Source organism: Squalius cephalus (genome assembly GCF_949319135.1).
Source record: "Squalius cephalus genome assembly, chromosome: 2".
Taxonomy (NCBI): Eukaryota; Metazoa; Chordata; class Actinopteri; order Cypriniformes; family Leuciscidae; genus Squalius; species Squalius cephalus.
This window is the reverse complement of record NC_137123.1, coordinates 290,604-311,001: the sequence shown is the minus strand read 5'-3', so window position 1 is coordinate 311,001 and position 20,398 is coordinate 290,604. Positions and strand designations below refer to the sequence as shown.

Here is a 20,398-nt window from a genome sequence, read left to right as displayed (position 1 = left end):
CGATAACTCTTTCGGTCTGTCTTTGCTGTGTGTGTCCTTTGACCCTGAAACCACAGAAGAAGAACTCTTAAATCATCAGTGGATTCTTCTTTAGCTGCTTTTATTTAAACATTATACAGTATGTCCATTTTCTTTACACTTGCATTTTACCTTCAATGTTGTAGATGTGTTTTTGCAGGTCGTCAAGAAGTCCTTGGAGTCCATTGTAGTCTTGAATGTAGAAGGTGTTGTTTATTTTTGGTTCTGAAGCCAAGTCATGGAGTTTGGCTAAGCTAACTTTTCCCACCTGACAAACAAAACTGTCATTAAGTCTGTCTGTGCAAAAACACTTTTGATAACATATGAATTGAAACAGCCCAATATGTAAAACATGATTTTTTTCTAACTATGCGAGTTGAAACAGGACTTTAGGGCTTTTCACACTGCTTTTCTCAATTGCTAACAGAATTCATTTAACAATTCAATTTTCTCACTATAAACTATAAACACACACAGTCTCATAACTACACACCAACTTGTCCAAACCTCAAGCTTCCAGGTCAAAAATATTTTAATCACCAATCAGTCAATTAGCCTAACACAGTTATAACACAGTAAACCTAACAAATACACAGACAGCTAGTCCAGCACAGTACACGTGAGGAAAGGAGTGACGTGTGTGTCCTCGGCTCGATAAACACACTTTAGCAGCAGCTTCTGGATCAGTTGCAGAGGTTTGACTGATGCTGGAAGGAGAGAGCATTACTATAGTCCAGTCTGGAGAGAACAAGAGCTTGGAGAAGGAGTTGTGTAGCTCTGATAGGAAGAGCCTGATCCTCCTAATGTTGTATAAGGCAAATCTGCAGGACCGGGCAGTTCTAGCAACATGTTTGTGTTTTATTAATGAGAACATGGTTAAGCCTGTGTAAAATGAGAGTATTTTTGTGTAGAGTTTTGTAACTGAGCCATTACATGGGAAAAGTCATTCAGCTTCGGTTGCAAGAGTGCAAGCCAGAATTCACTGCTTTTAGAGTTTCAAACATTTCAAACAAAGGTCATAAGGAAACTCACCCCAATGACGATGCGGATGATATTTTGCTCATTGCATCTCCTGAGGGCCTGTATATCATCAAAATCAGTGGGTTCTCCATCTGTGATGATCACCAGGGCTTTCTGAGCGCTGAGATCGGCTCCAGACGACATGCTATTCAGGAGATTCTTTCTGGTGATGTGATAAATAATGACACAAACATCAGTCTCAACCAGGCACGGCGCCAGGATTCCAGTTTTGGATGGGCCTTAAATTAAAAACGTTAAATTAAAAACGTTATCCAATCACTGTTTAACCTAATAAAAATTACTGACTAATATACTGTTATATTATATGTGTGTATACATAATCTAGATTTTAATAGCTGGATGCTCTTTAAATATTTTGTTGCATTGTAAAAAGTTTCGGTGCATAGGACGGACCTCTCCGCGATCGCTCTCCATGGTTCTGACCAAAGAAGAGCGCTTTGTAATCTCCATTACGCATCATACGCATCATACCTGGGCTGCGTTTCCTGATAATGCTGTCTCTTAGCGCGCTACGAAGACTCTTAAGGTATAACTTAACTAAAGGTATACTACCACTAAAGGTATACCATTGCTAGGCGTCTTCAGGGCTATCATCCACTCGCGAGGTATGTAATCAGTCGATGTAATAAGGCGCAGGCACGATCACTTGCATTGCATGTGAACTGGAGGGCGCCGAAACTCAGCTTGTGCCTCACAGATTTGAGAAATATAGGAAGGATCTATTATAGAAAGCTTGAAATGTCTACTTTTAAACGAAAATATTCAAAACCAAAAGAAATAGGCTCTCTGAATGTGGAATCCATATGAAATGTGCATTTATCTCTGGCGTTCATGGCGAATCCGCATCGTCAACTTCATCTTTGCAGAGACACAGAAAACACCAGTTTATTAATAAACAATTAAATGTCTCCTTGCTATTTTAGACACATTCATAATCATTACTTTTACCGGTTCTTTGTGGCAAGCTTTCTGCGTGCGGTCGTGCGCTTGAGTGCGGCTATATTACGTAAACGCTCATAATCCTGTGTAGGCTATTAAAATAATATACAGGGGTGATTTGTCCACTAATGGCTCAAATGAACAACTACTAGTCGACCAAAAAAAAAAAAATAGTCAGAGGCAGCCCTTATTCCACATATTTTCGAGCCGGAATATTCAGAAATGCGCTCTCCACTCACGAGCTCTGATCGGAACAAACTCGAACCACTGTCTGCTGAACATGCGCAGAAACATCAAAATAGACATAGCCAGCTTTTTAAAATAGTTTTTAAAACTAAACATTTAGACTATTTTAGCACAAATTATGATCTTATTGACGATTTTTTATAATTCTTGACAAAATTAAAATATATTAAAAGTTTGTTTGTTTTTTTGAAGAAAAGTTTTGGGTGACCCAATATATTCTAATTTTGTTAGATATGTTTGTGTTATAACACCGTGCCTGGTCTCAACATGCCTCTTTTGTTTCTACTAGGGCTACATCTATCGATTATTCTAGTAATCGAGTATTCTACCGATTATTCCATCGATTAATTGAGTAATCGGATAAAAATTGTGGTAATAAAAATAGCCTTTAAAATGACTTAAAAAATACAAATATATAACAAGCAATAATAATTGGTTCAAATAAAGTATGAAAGTAATTATATGGGTTTTATTGAACAACTGTTTAAATACACCATGTAAAATAAATGATATATAAACTAATATAAACATAACTAACTGTACATTGCGTGTTATAACAAATGCCTGCAGAGGGCGCCAAAAGCCAAGTTTGGCCAAACAACATTTACTTCAAATGTCCTCTTAATCTTTAATATTTGGTCACTTCTATGCGATAGAAATGCAACATCCGCTGTAATTTCTTGAAAAAGAACATGTTCATCAAAACATGCAAACTCAGAGCGACGGTTTAAACTTTTATTTTGAAATCGCGATGAACAAGAATTTGCATATTTAGAAACATATTAATGTATTCTCCTGTGCTGGCATAGATTTACAGATGAGTGACGTTACAAATCTTGTGAAACAGCGCACACTGCGTTCCCAGATGAACGTTATAAACAACACAAACTCAAGCATGCAGAGATGGAGACTGAGAAACAAGAGACGCTCCACGCTTATAAATGATAATAACAGTGCATCTAAGAAACACAAACCGTGCCCGACTTTTTGCGTTCCCAAATGCACGTTATTGGAACCCTAAACAAACAGCAGAGACTGAGTTTGCATGGGGCAGCGTTTACTGTGAACAGAGCTGAGGTCATTTTAACATGTAAAGAACTCAATACTGAGTACTCGACTTAAATCGAGGAATGGTTGCAGCCCCAGTTTCTACACCAATGTGTTTTACATTTTTATTTAGAGAATGAGATAAACCAGAACAAAAGAGCAAATCTACAGAAAGAGCCATCTTTAATTTTCATTTATGTGCATTTCAAGACTTTTTCTCTGCAAGTGTAAATTCAGTGAACATTCATAAGCATATGAAGGTTTCACTCACAAGACATAGTCGATTGCTCCGTGTGTGTTTGTGAGTTTGTTCATGTATGGCTCTTTCATGAGTTTGTCTTCAGCGGAGCCGTCCTTATAGTCGTTGAAGTCAAACACAGTTCTGAATGTAGTTGCAAACTGGACAGCAGCAAACTGACCCACAGAAGGACAAACAACAAGCACACGTGCCGTTAACATCATTAGCAGACCAGAGACCATTACATGTCCATATTTCCACATTAATAGTGCTGGGTTGATTTACCTTTATGGATGAGTTTGAAAGTTTTTTCATAACATCTAAAATGAATTTTTTGTTCATTTCAAACCCGTTCAAAAAAATACTTTGAGATCCGTCAAAGAGAAACACCAGATTGACTTCTCTCTTCGTGCATTCTGCAGAAACACCACAAGATATGGAAACACATCTGTTACGCCAACTTCTTTTAGCAATCAAACCATAAATTATTGACAAGATGGCCAATAAATCCATATTTTTCCCAAGTATTTAACATAATGCCTTTAATCATGTCTTTAGTCTTTAACTGATTTGTCAATAAACACCAACTGGAATGTTACTAAGAACCCAACACATGGTGTACAGTATTAAAGCCTGAAATAGTTAAACTGCATTCAGTGCTAAAAGTGTCGTTATCCGCTGGTTTCTGTGTCAGACTCGTCAGACCTTGGTAAGCGGCGGTAAAGTTTGAGACGGCCTGTAAACGGCTGTTGAACTGGACGCAGATGCCGTTCAGATACGAGTTTCCGTCACACTCATGAGGAAGATACGGGCTGCAGCTCTGAGAAAGAGACACAATATCTGAGACAACAGGAGGATCAAATCACACACAAGATGAAGCAAAGACTCCAGTGCTAAAATGAGGAGGCAGAGAACATTCCCATTCTTCAAGAAGTCAAACACTGAAGTGACTAATGAAGGAAGCAGTTGAACTTACAGTCAAGCGTCCGACAGCATCAGACGACACAGCAGAAGACATGCCGAAGAACTGAACGCTCTCTGGGCCTGTCAATCATCACCAGAGAGAGAGAGAGAGAGAGAGAGAGAGAGAGAGAGAGAGAGAGAGAGAGACTTTTAAAACACTTTAATTTACAAAACACAAAGAAATCAAAACGGAAAAAAATAAAATAAATAAACAATAACAATTCTTATTGCCAATTAAATACCAGATTCCCTGATTCACTTATAGTCACCAAAACCGCCCCAACACCCCATCTCCATTCAAAATAAGAGACATTATTAATGTGCCGATAATAGGTATATTCAATGACCACTCTTGACTTCACCAAAGACTTAAAAAGAGGCACAATGCTTACATCCTCTCCAGCATTTTTACATATCAAACGCCTTTTCTTGGTCTTTTGAAAGAAAACCAATGTCCAAGTTGTGCATTTTTGCAACAGTAATACTATTTCTCAACAAAACGAGATTGTCAAAAAATATACTTTTACAAAATGTTTGATCTTTGTGAATGACTGATGCCATACATTTTTTAAGTCTATTAGTCAATGCTTTTGACAATATCTTAAAATCAGCACAGATCAATGATACCGGACGCCAGTTCTTTAGACACCAAGTTCCCTTTTTTGAGATTAGAGTTAAAATTGCCCTTCGACAACTCAAAGGAAGAGTTCCTTGCTCAATACATTCAAGAAAAACACCATATAGGTCTTGTCCAATTAAATTCCAGAAAAACTTGAAAAACTAGGCGGGTCTGTCCATCGCAGAGCCAGGAGCGGACTACAACCTAATAGACCTGTGGTCCGCGGATCCTATTCCCACCCAATTCCCCACCCTCACATCATCTTCTTCGCCGGTCCTGTCCAGAAGTCTTCCATCTTCATCCCTGCCTGTCATCCTTATCCCGTCTCCATCGCTGGTCACGATCAGTCCCCTGGATCCGTCGGCCCCACTGGTGTCGTGTAGCTCCTTGGCTCTGCACCGCTGCTCACTCCGTGCGGCTCATCCTCCACGCCTCGGGCTCCCCTGCCACCAGCTCGACTAGAGGCCGAGTTCCCGGCTGCACCTCGGGCCTCCAGGCGCACACCACCACCTCGTCCTGTCAGCCCGTCGCCTTCACCTCGACCCACCACTCCTTCATCGCCTCCGCGGTCCGTCTAACCGGAAGCTCCGCTGGGCTTGATCACCATTCCAGGTCGGCCTTCAGCGGTCGACGTCCAGCTACAGCCACGGACTTCCGGGATTCGGGCTGCACCCTCACCCTGCACCCCTTCGGCACCCCTGGACTCCTCCCTTCCTCTGACCTCCCCGTCGGCCTCCCTCACCACATCGTCACCCCGGTCATCCGTCCCCACGTCACCGCCTCAGTCCCGCAGATCAGCGGCTCAGCTCCTGTCTTCCGGGTCTACAGTGTCGCCATGGTCCGTCAGCCACTCAGCTCTGCAGGATCCTCAGCCACCCACGGTTCCGCCGCCATTGATCGGCTTCTGGGTGTCGTCCTGTCTGTCAGCTCAGACACCACCCTGGCTCCTCCCCCCGTCTGGTGTCCATGGCCAACGTCCCCATGTTCCAGTCCGTCCCCAGCTCCACGCCCTCCACCGAAGCCTCCGCCCTTTTTTCTTTTTTTTTTTTGGTGTCATCACGGTGCAAGGACGCGCCTTTCCGAGGGGGTGTAATGTCACAATTATGTTCTGTCTTGTCTCCACCTGTTCTCGTTAGTCTCTATGGTTTCCAATCAGTTAAGTCTTGTCAGCTGGTCCTTGTTTAGTCTGCTTGTGTATTTGTTGATCCTGTTCTGTTCTATCCCTGGTCGGTTATTGTTTGTGTGAACGTGATGTTACTCCTGAGTTTACTATTAAATACCTTGTTTTTCTGAATATCCTTCGTCGTGCGCTTTCTACTGCCCAGAAACATGACAATCACATGTTTCATATTTGGATTTTTAACACAGAGGGGGATCATTTTAATCGGCATTACTATTTTGCCATAGCGGCCAAGTAAACGCTCAAGTGAATCATTAGAAATAAAAGGCGGCACATTGGAAAGAGTTACCTTTTTAAAAGGGCTCGACAGCAGTAAAACAGGCAGAAAAACATCACCAACAGATAAGCCAACTTCTACTAAATGATGAACCATAGACTCTTCTTTCACAAACACAACGACAGCTTTATTCATTCTAGATGCAGACAGAATGTTCCGAGCACCTATTTCACTACCAACAGCCGTCAAGCAGTCTTCGACCGTGATCGAGTCATCTGGTATACATTTACAGCCGTTCCGGCCTGTTAAGGTAGCAAACCCGTCAGAGTCTGCCGACATTTCCACACCCCCTAACAGCTAACTACAAACTAAACTAAACTAAATTATTAAAGAAATGGGGAAAAAGGGGAAAAAAGGGAAAAAAACTCATTCAAACACGCCGCCACTCGCTCAAACACTCACACGCTCCTCCCAGTCACTCCGCACATGCGCTCAGGGAGAGGGAGAGAGGGAGAGAGGGAGACCACAGTATGACAGCACAAACTGAAACCACACACATTCAGATGCAGATGAACAATCAAAGTCCATTACAGATAGTGTGTGTGACGGATAGTGTGTGTGACGGTGGTGATCATGACAGATAGTGTGTGTGACGGTGGTCATGAAGACAGATAGTGTGTGTGACGGTGATCATGACAGATAGTGTGTGTGACGGTGATCATGACAGATAGTGTGTGTGACGGCGGTGGTCATGATGACAGATAGTGTGTGTGACGGTGATCATGACAGATAGTGTGTGTGACGGCAGTGGTCATGACAGATAGTGTGTGTGACGGTGGTGATCATGACAGATAGTGTGTGTGACGGTGGTCATGAAGACAGATAGTGTGTGTGAGGGTGATCGTGACAGATAGTGTGTGTGACGGTGATCATGACAGATAGTGTGTGTGACGGCAGTGGTCATGACAGATAGTGTGTGTGACGGTGGTGATCATGACAGATAGTGTGTGTGACGGTGATCATGACAGATAGTGTGTGTGACGGAGATCATGACAGATAGTGTGTGTGACGGTGGTCATGACAGATAGTGTGTGTGACGGAGATCATGACAGATAGTGTGTGTGACGGTGGTCATGACAGATAGTGTGTGTGAAGGAGATCGTGACAGACAGTGTGTGTGACGGTGATACCTGTCCAGAGCAGTGGTGTGCAGGACTGCAGATCTTCTGTGCAACTGTACATTTCACCCGTTGAGTTTCCTTTTAATGGGGCTCCAACGATGATCCTGCCAAAAACACCCTCACAATCAATCAGACCCTCAGAAAACACATGTAGAACACCCTAGCAACCATGTAGAACACCCTAGCAACCAGTGTGTGTGTGTGTGTGTGTGTGTGTTTCACTCACTGTTTCCTGTTTTCAAACTCTGACTGATAAACGCTGTAACCAAAGAAATCTTCTGCCACGCCGTTAAATCTCAGGGGATGTTCAGTGTCGATATTGAAGGCCTCTGAAAGAGACGCTGGAGAAGCGAGAGAGATTGTTAAGTGCTCTGGGAGACATCAGGAGAGCTTTCTGAGACTTAAGAATCAGTCTTTATTAAGGCAAAAAAAATAATAATTTAATAGGTTAAAAAACATAAACCGATATCAGCATATTTTCCCAGTTGATTGATTACATTACGTATTGCAATGTTTTTGTATCACAAGTTATCTAAAATGTTATCTAATTAATAATCCCCGTCAAACGGATTGGCTTGATCACGCTTTCTCCTCTCCACCTATAGCTGGTGTGTGGCAAGCGAGAGTACTATATACGTTGTACTGTGACTGCCGTCGCATCATCTAAGAGGATGCTGCGCACTTGTAATGATTTGGTTGTGGTAAGACAGCATTCAGCAGAGTAAGAATCCAAACGCAGTTTATTAACAAATATAATCCAAGGTCATAGTCCATACCAGGTAGAGGGTCAAGCACATGTAATCAGTCCGAACACAAATACAATCCACTGAGGCAGACGGGAACAAGGAATCCAAAACTCAGGAACAGATAAATATAAAGAAACCGGACCTACTCAAATTACTGACAGAGAGTGTGAACCAAAACAAACAATCAAACAAACAAGACTTCATACTGAATGATAGTGATGTGACATTTGAACCGAGGTGTCGGAGCTTGTGTCGAGAAAAATGGGCGTGCCAGACGAAGCCGCTGAAAATTGTATAAAGCAAAGATTCAAATTCTTGTTTGATTTGGTTGACATATTAAAGGTTGGGTTTTGGATTTCTCTTTTTATCAGTCCATAAATAAAAAAATCTATACATTTAACAGTATTTTACTGTAAAATTACACGAAATGTCCCAAGAGATCTATTAGTTTTTCACCGTATATGATAAGGTTAAATACCATTAACCAATTAACATGTTTTTTCTGATGTATTTTTACAGTCTTTTATTATTAAAATTATGATTCGTTTTTTTTTTTTTTTTTCATTAAAATATGGCATTACAAGCCAGTTTGTCACATTAGTGTACAAAAGTTGTTATTGAGAATTAACATAGGTTTAGATGATTTATTGAAAATAATAACGTTTGATGCCACCATTATGGTGATCAGTGTTTGCTTTAGTTGGGTTCTTGACCCTTGATTTTCTAACATTATATTTTCTCTGGCTGATTTAGCTGTGTGTTTATAAAACCAGGGGGAAGGTTTTCCCTCTTTTCGACCTCGCTTTTAAATCACTTATGAATGCCCATGGGGCCGTGCGCATTTTACTTTTGCTTTCGAAATAGCTTCAATTTGGGGGTGGCAATTTCTTGAATGGTGGGTTCATTATTATTCTAAATGGAAAACACAACAACAAAACAGTACAATGACAAACTCGCTCAAATAAAGACGGCTTTATTAACAAAACAAATAAGCATACACCATGATATTGTTACGTAACGTGAGCCGGCAGCTCGGGAAACCAGGGCGGACCGGCCTTCATGGCCATGCCAATGTGAACAGGCTCAGCCACTATGAGAACACAGGCTATATATACATGAGACATACAAAAGACCTTGACAAAGATAATTAATGACACATAGCTGAACCAAATGAACTAATGAAGACAGTGACCATGGAAACAAACGAGTGGCGGGAAACTGAACAAATGAACACAGGAACTGATCAAATGCAAACAGTAAGGTCTAACACAAACTGGAATGTAACAGCTATAGGCCTAATATAAAATAACAAATAACTTACACAAAGTTTAAATAAAAACAACTGTGGAACCAAATAAATACGAAACTAATATAAACTTGCTTATATTAAACATAGAACATTTATTAAGGTGTGAAGGTGTGTGAATTAGAAGTGTGTAAATTAGTAGTGTTAGCTCCGGATGCTGCCACCTTCATCAGGAAAAGTTTACAGATTGCCTTTACAGATTACTGTCATGATTCCTGTCTTGTGTTCCCCTTGTCTTGTGTGGACTTTTGTTATTTCCTGTCCTGTGCCATGTTTTGTAGTCCTTTGTAGTTTTTCTTGTTTATTAGTCTCCCAGGTGTTTCAGATTAACCACACCCCCTTGTTATCTTGTTTAGCTTGTTTGCCTGTGTATATATACCTCATTGCTTAAGTTGTTGTTTGTCGGTCGTTTTAGCTGTTTCCTTGTTCTGGTCCTGAGTTCCGTGTTCTGTTGTTTACCTGGATTTCCTGTTTGTTTGTTTTATTAAAATAACGCTTGCATATGGATTCTCTCTCTGCTTCATTCCTGCCTACATCGTAACAGAACGACCGACCAAAAATGAATCCAGCAGCTTTGGAGAGTCTCCAGCCAAGAAGGCGGCCACGCCTAATTCTGCTTCCCAGAATGGCCGCCTTCACGCTTCCTGAGTCTCTTCGTGTCATGCCTGCAAAGCCTGAGTCTCTTCGCGTCATGCCTGCAAAGCTTGAGTCTCTTCGTGTCATGCCTGCAAAGCCTGAGTCTCTTCGTGTCATGCCTGCAAAGCTTGAGTCTCTTCGCGTCATGCCTGCAAAGCCTGAGTCTCTTCGTGTCATGCCTGCAAAGCCTGAGTCTCTTCGCGTCATGCCTGCAAAGCCTGAGTCTCTTCGCGTCATGCCTGCAAAGCTTGAGTCTCTTCGCGTCATGCCTGCAAAGCCTGAGTCTCTTCGCGTCATGCCTGCAAAGCCTGAGTCTCTTCGTGTCATGCCTGCAAAGCCTGAGTCTCTTCGCGTCATGCCTGCAAAGCTTGAGTCTCTTCGCGTCATGCCTGCAAAGCCTGAGTCTCTTCACGTCACGTCTGCCGATCAAGAGACTGTTCATGTCTCATCTGTTCCTGTGTCTCCGGACAAGATGGCCGCCGCCGAGCCAGTGTCTCCGGACAAGATGGCCGCCGCCGAGCCAGTGTCTCCGGACAAGATGGCCGCGGCCGAACCTGTGTGTGTTCCTGTTCCTGTGTCTGTTCCAGTGTCTCCAGACAAGATGGCCACCGCCGAGCCAGTGATTCTGGACAAGATGGCCGCTGCCGCCGAGCCAAAGTCTGTGATGGTCCTGCCCAGCTCAAACCCCTCTTCGCCGCTGGTCCTGCCCAGCTCAAAGCCCTCTTCGCTGCTGGTCCTGCCCAGCTCAAAGTCCTTTTCGCCGCTGGTCCCATCCAGCCCAGAGTCTCCTTCGCCGCTGGTTCTGTCCAGTCCAGAGCTTCCTTCGCCGCTGGTTCCGTCCAGTCCAGAGTCTCCTTCGCCGCTGGTCCTGCCCAGCTCAAAGCCCTCTTCGCTGCTGGTCCTGCCCAGCTCAAAGTCCTCTTCGCCGCTGGTCCCGTCCAGCCCAGAGCCTCCTTCACCGCTGGTCCCGTCCAGTCCAGAGTCTCCTTCGCCGCTGGTTCCGTCCAGTCCAGAGTCTCCTTCGCCGCTGGTCCTGCCCAGCTCAAAGCCCTCTTCGCTGCTGGTCCTGCCCAGCTCAAAGTCCTCTTCGCCGCTGGTCCCGTCCAGCCCAGAGCCTCCTTCACTGCTGGTCCCGTCCAGTCCAGAGTCTCCTTCGCCGCTGGTTCCGTCCAGTCCAGAGCTTCCTTCGCTGCTGGCCTCGTCCAGTCCAGAGCTTCCTTCGCCACTGGTCCCGTCCAGCAAAGAGACTTTTCCGCCGCTGGTTCTGCCCAGTCCTGAGCCTGTCTCCATCCCAGAACCTCAGCCCTCACCAGAGATGGCCGCCGACGTGCTTGTTCTTGAACCGGGGTCTGTTCCTGAGTCTGTGCCTGCTCCAGGCTATGACTCCATAGCTGTCCCCAAGAAAATTTTGGGGGGGGGCAGTAGGTCCCGTGATTGGACCATGGAGGCCACGCCGCCATGGTCGCCTCTTCAGCCAGCTCTGTCATGGCCGCCCGAAGGGTCGTCTCCGCCCTGGCCGCCTGAATGGTTGTCTTCGCCTGAAGGGTCGTCTCCACCCTGGGGGTCGTCTCCGCCTGAGTGGTCGTCTCCGCCCTGGCCACCTGAAGGGTCGCCGCCTGAAGGGTCGTCTCCTCCCTGGCCGCCTGAAGGGTCGTCTCCACCCTGGCCACCTGAAGGGTCGTCTCCACCCTGGCCTCCTGAACCATCTGCTCCACCCTGGCCGCCTGAAGGGTCGTCTCCTCCCTGGCCGCCTGAAAGGTCGTCTCCACCCTGGCCGCCTGAAGGGTCATCTCCTCCCTGGCCTCCTGAACCATCTGCTCCACCCTGGCCACCTGAAGGGTCATCTGCGCCCTGGCCGCCTGAAGGGTCGTCTCCTCCCTGGCCGTCGTCTCCTCCCTGGCCGCCTGAAGGGTCGTCTCCGCCCTGGCCGCCTGAAGGGCCGTCTCCGCCTCGGTCGCCTGCACTGCCTGCTCCGCCCTGGCCTCCTGTCCTGCTGCAGTATCCAGGCCCTCTTCCGCTTCACGGGCCTGGCCCTCCATCCCGCCCCCGGGTCCGCCTCCGTTCCACCACCCTCCTGGACTGTTTTGCTGAGGAGCGTCTGGAATCCGCTCGTTAAGTGGGGGGCTATGTCATGATTCCTGTCTTGTGTTCCCCTTGTCTTGTGTGGACTTTTGTTATTTCCTGTCCTGTGCCATGTTTTGTAGTCCTTTGTAGTTTTTCTTGTTTATTAGTCTCCCAGGTGTTTCAGATTAACCACACCCCCTTGTTATCTTGTTTAGCTTGTTTGCCTGTGTATATATACCTCAGTGCTTCAGTTGTTGTTTGTCGGTCGTTTTAGCTGTTTCCTTGTTCTGGTCCTGAGTTCCGTGTTCTGTTGTTTACCTGGATTTCCTGTTTGTTTGTTTTATTAAAATAACGCTTGCATATGGATTCTCTCTCTGCTTCATTCCTGCCTACATCGTAACAGAACGACCGACCAAAAATGAATCCAGCAGCTTTGGAGAGTCTCCAGCCAAGAAGGCGGCCACGCCTAATTCTGCTTCCCAGAATGGCCGCCTTCACGCTTCCTGAGTCTCTTCGTGTCATGCCTGCAAAGCCTGAGTCTCTTCGCGTCATGCCTGCAAAGCTTGAGTCTCTTCGCGTCATGCCTGCAAAGCCTGAGTCTCTTCGTGTCATGCCTGCAAAGCCTGAGTCTCTTCGCGTCATGCCTGCAAAGCTTGAGTCTCTTCGCGTCATGCCTGCAAAGCCTGAGTCTCTTCGTGTCATGCCTGCAAAGCCTGAGTCTCTTCGTGTCATGCCTGCAAAGCCTGAGTCTCTTCGCGTCATGCCTGCAAAGCCTGAGTCTCTTCGTGTCATGCCTGCAAAGCCTGAGTCTCTTCGTGTCATGCCTGCAAAGCCTGAGTCTCTTCGTGTCATGCCTGCAAAGCCTGAGTCTCTTCGCGTCATGCCTGCAAAGCTTGAGTCTCTTCGCGTCATGCCTGCAAAGCCTGAGTCTCTTCACGTCACGTCTGCCGATCCAGAGACTGTTCACGTCACGTCTGCCGATCAAGAGACTGTTCACGTCTCATCTGTTCCTGTGTCTCCGGACAAGATGGCCGCCGCCGAGCCAGTGTCTCCGGACAAGATGGCCGCCGCCGAGCCAGTGTCTCCGGACAAGATGGCCGCGGCCGAACCTGTGTGTGTTCCTGTTCCTGTGTCTGTTCCAGTGTCTCCAGACAAGATGGCCACCGCCGAGCCAGTGATTCTGGACAAGATGGCCGCTGCCGCCGAGCCAAAGTCTGTGATGGTCCTGCCCAGCTCAAACCCCTCTTCGCCGCTGGTCCTGCCCAGCTCAAAGCCCTCTTCGCTGCTGGTCCTGCCCAGCTCAAAGTCCTTTTCGCCGCTGGTCCCGTCCAGCCCAGAGTCTCCTTCGCCGCTGGTTCTGTCCAGTCCAGAGCTTCCTTCGCCGCTGGTTCCGTCCAGTCCAGAGTCTCCTTCGCCGCTGGTCCTGCCCAGCTCAAAGCCCTCTTCGCTGCTGGTCCTGCCCAGCTCAAAGTCCTCTTCGCCGCTGGTCCCGTCCAGCCCAGAGCCTCCTTCACCGCTGGTCCCGTCCAGTCCAGAGTCTCCTTCGCCGCTGGTTCCGTCCAGTCCAGAGCTTCCTTCGCTGCTGGCCTCGTCCAGTCCAGAGCTTCCTTCGCCACTGGTCCCGTCCAGCAAAGAGACTTTTCCGCCGCTGGTTCTGCCCAGTCCTGAGCCTGTCTCCATCCCAGAACCTCAGCCCTCACCAGAGATGGCCGCCGACGTGCTTGTTCTTGAACCGGGGTCTGTTCCTGAGTCTGTGCCTGCTCCAGGCTATGACTCCATAGCTGTCCCCAAGAAAATTTTTGGGGGGGGCAGTAGGTCCCGTGATTGGACCATGGAGGCCACGCCGCCATGGTCGCCTCTTCAGCCAGCTCTGTCATGGCCGCCCGAAGGGTCGTCTCCGCCCTGGCCGCCTGAATGGTTGTCTTCGCCTGAAGGGTCGTCTCCACCCTGGGGGTCGTCTCCGCCTGAGTGGTCGTCTCCGCCCTGGCCACCTGAAGGGTCGCCGCCTGAAGGGTCGTCTCCTCCCTGGCCGCCTGAAGGGTCGTCTCCACCCTGGCCACCTGAAGGGTCGTCTCCACCCTGGCCTCCTGAACCATCTGCTCCACCCTGGCCGCCTGAAGGGTCGTCTCCTCCCTGGCCGCCTGAAAGGTCGTCTCCACCCTGGCCGCCTGAAGGGTCATCTCCTCCCTGGCCTCCTGAACCATCTGCTCCACCCTGGCCACCTGAAGGGTCATCTGCGCCCTGGCCGCCTGAAGGGTCGTCTCCTCCCTGGCCGTCGTCTCCTCCCTGGCCGCCTGAAGGGTCGTCTCCGCCCTGGCCGCCTGAAGGGCCGTCTCCGCCTCGGTCGCCTGCACTGCCTGCTCCGCCCTGGCCTCCTGTCCTGCTGCAGTATCCAGGCCCTCTTCCGCTTCACGGGCCTGGCCCTCCATCCCGCCCCCGGGTCCGCCTCCGTTCCACCACCCTCCTGGACTGTTTTGCTGAGGAGCGTCTGGAATCCGCTCGTTAAGTGGGGGGCTATGTCATGATTCCTGTCTTGTGTTCCCCTTGTTTTGTGTGGACTTTTGTTATTTCCTGTCCTGTGCCATGTTTTGTAGTCCTTTGTAGTTTTTCTTGTTTATTAGTCTCCCAGGTGTTTCAGATTAACCACACCCCCTTGTTATCTTGTTTAGCTTGTTTGCCTGTGTATATATACCTCAGTGCTTCAGTTGTTGTTTGTCGGTCGTTTTAGCTGTTTCCTTGTTCTGGTCCTGAGTTCCGTGTTCTGTTGTTTACCTGGATTTCCTGTTTGTTTTATTAAAATAACGCTTGCATATGGATTCTCTCTCTGCTTCATTCCTGCCTACATCGTAACAATTACAGATTAATGTTTGTGGGTTCCCTATTAGCATTGGGTTCAAATCCAAAATATTGCCAAATAGTTGCTTTTACATTTCGCTTTGAAACCAAATGTACCATCATCAGCTCGCCTCACTCTCGTCACGTGATAAATTAAATTAACAGTACATTACTGGCAACACAGATTACCGTTATTTTACAGCACAATGTTTTACACTCCCCATCTGTTGTAAGTGTTTTGCAATGACAATGCACCCCCAACACTGGACCTTGGGACCAGAACCAAGGCTTCTTCCACATCACCAGGGTACGAAGACTGTACTCCCTCGTTTTATGAGTACAGAACCTATTTGTACTACTGTAGAAGTTTGGTACCATTCTGGGCATTATTATTAGGGTAATTTACGAGATCCAACTTTTGGATCCATTAGCGCCTGCACTAAACCATCCGGCTGATAGCTCTGACTTTAATAATGTTCGACCAAGTCCGGCTTGAGGTCATGGTGCAAAGGACCCTAGGTTGATTTTATTCCGAACCATCCCTTTAAGCTGGACTTTGACGATATTTTCTTCTGGAAACAAACTTTGTTGCATTATTTCCCTTTATCTCTGTAAAGCTACTCTGAAACACTCTGTATTGTAAAATGCGCTATATAAATAAATGTGACTTGACTTGACGGCCTGCCAATGCTTGATTTTGTCTTTGGCTAAAAGAACTACCTCAGTACAAGCCAGAGACAGATCCACTGAATTGGCTCTATCACTCTCTCTCCTCTTCAACTATAGCTGGTGTGTGTGTGTGTGTGTGTGTGTGTGTGTGTGTGTGTGTGTGTGTGTGTGTGTGTGTGTGTGTGTGTGTGTGTGGTGAGCGCACTGGCACTGTTGTACTGTGGCTGCCGTCACATCATCCCAGTGGATGCTCACACTGGTGCTGGTTGAGTAGAGACCCCTGATATAAGTGTGAAGCGCTTTGGGCTCAATCAAAACTAACTTTAGCTGGAAAATAACTATATTAAAGAACCGCTATAAAGCCAAAACAATCTCTGTTACCTTAAATTATACGTTTATCTCTGTAAAGCTGCTTTGAAACAATCTACATTGTTAAAAGCGCTATATAAATGAAGATGACTTGACTTGACTTGGGCGTACAGTAGTACATATGAAAGCACTATATAAATGCCTCATTCATTCATTCATGTGCCTGCATCGTAGTCAAGTCCCATTCTACCTTAAGAAAAGTGGTTCTCTGTAATGGAGAAAAAGTATTCTTGGCGTTCTATCTTAATTCCAAACTCTTCATATGAACGAAGGACAACATCTCGATACCATCCCGGCATCTGCTCTGACTGAGCTAGCATCAGCCAATCGACAGTGTAATGGAGTATGTAGATGCCCTGGAGTCTGGAGTCGCATCAACACACTTCATCAAGGCGCGGAGTGACAACGCCAGGTCGAAGGTAAAAACCCTATTCTGGTGAGCTATAGCCCCAAAAGTGAACCTGAGGAACTTCCTGTGATGATAAGGATAGATATGTAAGTATGCATCTCTGAGATCTATTGTAACACACCAGTTCTTGGATCTGATTGAGTCACGATTAACTTCAGATTTAACATGTTTAATCTGTACCTCAGAGAATTGAAAGAATCAAGTTCCCAGAAAGTCATTTCAGGACCAGCTTCTTCCCTCAGAGCCTCTCAGTCGCTCTACCACTTTGAGAACTCCTTCGTCCCTCTGTCCTTTGAGGCATTAAATGGAAAAGTACCCATTTAGGTAAAAATGTTTTCTTTTTTTCTTTATTATAGTGATCATAGGTGAATGATCTGCACGATGTATGTATTGTATATTGTGATAGGATGTTGTATGTATTGTATGTATGTCATTTGTATTTAAAGGTCCCATATTGTCAAAACTGATGACATTGTTCATGATAGCAGAGGTCTAGGGGCTGTGAAACTGCCATATAAGTTTCAAAACAGTCGATCCACAGGCAAATGCACACAGCCCGCATAAAGTAGTGGTGCCTTTTCACAAGACGCTGTGACTTACGTATAAATGTGATGTCAGAACTACTCAGTCCCACCCCCACCAATGGTGGGTCACTCGGAAAACAACAGGCCAATCAGAAGAGAGGCTCATGAATATTAAGTAAACAGGCCTATTTCCTTTGGGACAATAAAGCCAATCTTATCTCATAGCATTAGTGCTGGCCTTCACTTGGAGCAGAAGAAACCAGAGAGCGTGCCTCCAGATCCCGAGAGACCCCGAGAGATCCCGAGAGACCCCGAGAGACCCCGAGAGATCCCGAGAGATCCCGAGAGACCCAGAGAGACCCCGAGAGATCCCGAGAGACCCCGAGAGACCCCGAGAGATCCCGAGAGATCCCGAGAGACCCCGAGAGACCCCGAGAGATCCCGAGAGACCCCGAGAGATCCCGAGAGACCCCGAGAGACCCCGAGAGGTCCCGAGAGATCCCGAGAGACCCCGAGAGACCCCGAGAGATCCCGAGAGACCCCGAGAGACCCCGAGAGATCCCGAGAGACCCCGAGAGATCCCGAGAGATCCCGAGAGATCCTGAGAGATCCTGAGAGATCCCGAGAGAAAGACTTGATCTAGTGGCTGAGAGATCTTTACAAGCTGTTTCATGAGAACCAAAAATGTCCACACAAACATATTACTATCTTTGTGGGGACATTAGGTTTTCAGAACGTAGAAAGTAGCAGGTACACACACACACACACACACCATCACCTCAACTTACCAGAAAAGTGAACATAAATGTAAAATGAAAAGAAAACTTAAATGAACACAGCGGATTTGTAATATTTCATGTAATGTTCATTCATAACGATCACTGACAAACGCAAAAACTAAAAGGAAACACAATTATATTTTACTTCTTTTTCTCAGTATTTACTAAATGATAATGCAGTTTCTGGTTGTCTGAGACTCTTACCCCACATGAGCAGAATCCAGCTGAGCGTCCTCATCGCTGCTCGCCTGTGACACACATCTTCCTGTTCATTTCTTCACGACACACTCAGTTCCTCATTAACACAGTGTTCCTCATGTGTGTGTTTCACACATTTAACAATAGCTCTGTGCATGCATTACCTCATGGTGTTTGCATACACTTTACTGAGAAACACGCATCCCAGCTAACAGGGAATGCTCTCATAACTCCGGCTAACGTTCTCTCAGAGTTAGGGAAACACATTCTTCCAGTAGAATCTGTTCTTCAACACTGCTCTCAACATCTTAGCAGAAAAACATTATTACACACACTGTTTGTGGAAGGGTGACGTACAGATGTACAGAATGGAAGAATGGCGCCGCGACGGGACGGCTAACCCTTGGACAGGACACACACACACACACACACACACACACATTCCTGCTTTATACATGACATTAGAAAATACAACTCACATGAGTGTGGATAACCAGACTGTAGAAAACACATATTGAAAAGAAAATGTTTATTACAGTTTTTCTCAAATGCTAAAACACATTTCACAAACGTTTCCTCCATGTTCCCCAATGTCTAAACACAACACCCTTTTCTAAAGCTACATAAACACAACCACACCTTCTCACTTCAAAACTCAAACTTTCACACCAAAAGAGCAGCTCGAAGCTTTCAAAAATGTAAACACTATACACATCATTACACACTACAGCAAAACAATTGAAAACACAATGCTCAATTTGTGAGAAGGTTCTTTGTTTCATAACTGCCAATGCATATTTTTAGAAACTTTACAGTAATGGATCTTCTTAGATCTCTGCAGAGGATTAGGCATTTAGATTTGTGAGTTTCATATGAAGAGTATAAATCTATAGTAAATTCTGCATGTACACTACTGTAACACAACTCAATGCAAAAACAGAATCTATTGCACACAACAGTACTCTTGAAAACATGATCAGGGTGTTAAGTTTTTTATTTACACCACACACACACCACAATCACTGTGCGGCATCATGTCGCTGAGCTGCATCGGGCCACATCACCTCATCCACATCGCAGGCTATATTGTCTCTTGCCAGGCACCGCGGGAAAAACGCCCTGGAATGGCGAATCCATCCTTGGAAGGCCTCCACTGGGATGTCAACACAGGCCAGCTCCATTGCCCTTAGGAGGTTCTCTCTAGTGTATGGTTGTCTGTCATAAACCTTCCATCTCCACGATGAGAAGAACTCCTCTATAGGGTTCAGGAAAGGGGAGTAGGGTGGCAGACAGACGTTTAAAAAGTGGTTACTGTTGGTGGTCAACCACTCTCTGATTTGGTTTGTTCTGTGGAAGCGTACATTGTCCCAAATGATCACATAAATGTGATGTGCGGGCCCAGGATGGTGTTGTTGGCGGTCCAGGAGGATGTCTTTTAGCTCCTCTAGGAAGGTGAGGAGACGTTGGGTATTGTAAGACCCAAGGACAGCATGCCGGTGGACAAGCCCCTCCAAACCCATGGCCGCACAAAGAGTAATATTACCCCCCCGTTGGCCAGGAACCTCAGTGATGGCTCTTTGGCCAATGATGTTACGGCCTCTTTGCCTTCGTTTCTGCAGGTTGAAGCCAGCCTCATCCAGGAAGAGGTACTCATGAGGTCTGGCCATCGCGTCCAACTGTAATATCCTCTGTGAAAATGTGAAAGTGCACAGGTGTTCAGAACAACAGTCAATCAGGTAGCACAGTATTGTCCAGAAGTAATGTAGGCCACTGAGCAACAGAGTATGTCCACTAACTGTACTGTGAACATGGATGTATACTTACTTGCACATACTCGTAACGTAGGTCTTTGTGTCGCGCAGAGTTGCGCTCAAAGGGAACCCTATAGACCTGTTTCATCCGCATCTTTTGGCGCCGGAGAACTCGGTCTATTGTGGCCAAGCTGACATCATCAATGCTCTCAAAGTTGACATTATCGGCAATGACTTTGTCTCTGATCTCCCGGAGTCTGATGAGGTTGTTCTCACGAACCATATCCACAATGAGGGTTTCTTGTGCCGCTGTAAATATGGCAACCCTCCCACCTCTATGTGGCATTCTTTCAACTCTAAAGAAAGAAACGTGTGTTGTCAATTGACATGTTTTACAATACAGTAACAACTGATTTGAAACCA

At 46.2% G+C, this 20,398-nt stretch overlaps 1 protein-coding gene across 1 annotated transcript; it reads right to left on the bottom strand.

Annotated features, from left to right (window-relative positions):
- Nucleotides 1–6: 6 nt before the first annotated feature.
- Nucleotides 7–18,364, bottom strand: LOC307154399 (integrin alpha-L-like; the record flags this gene model as incomplete). The annotated part of the gene is made up of 10 exons (XM_079864316.1): nt 18,231–18,364; nt 7,916–8,030; nt 7,699–7,793; nt 4,506–4,573; nt 4,235–4,349; nt 3,815–3,945; nt 3,563–3,705; nt 1,051–1,201; nt 151–286; nt 7–44 (listed from the first exon to the last, which is right to left on the bottom strand). Coding segments are annotated over exons 1-10 (1,026 nt in total), but the record flags the coding sequence as incomplete, so codon positions are not given.
- Between the last annotated feature and the right edge of the window lie 2,034 nt (nt 18,365–20,398).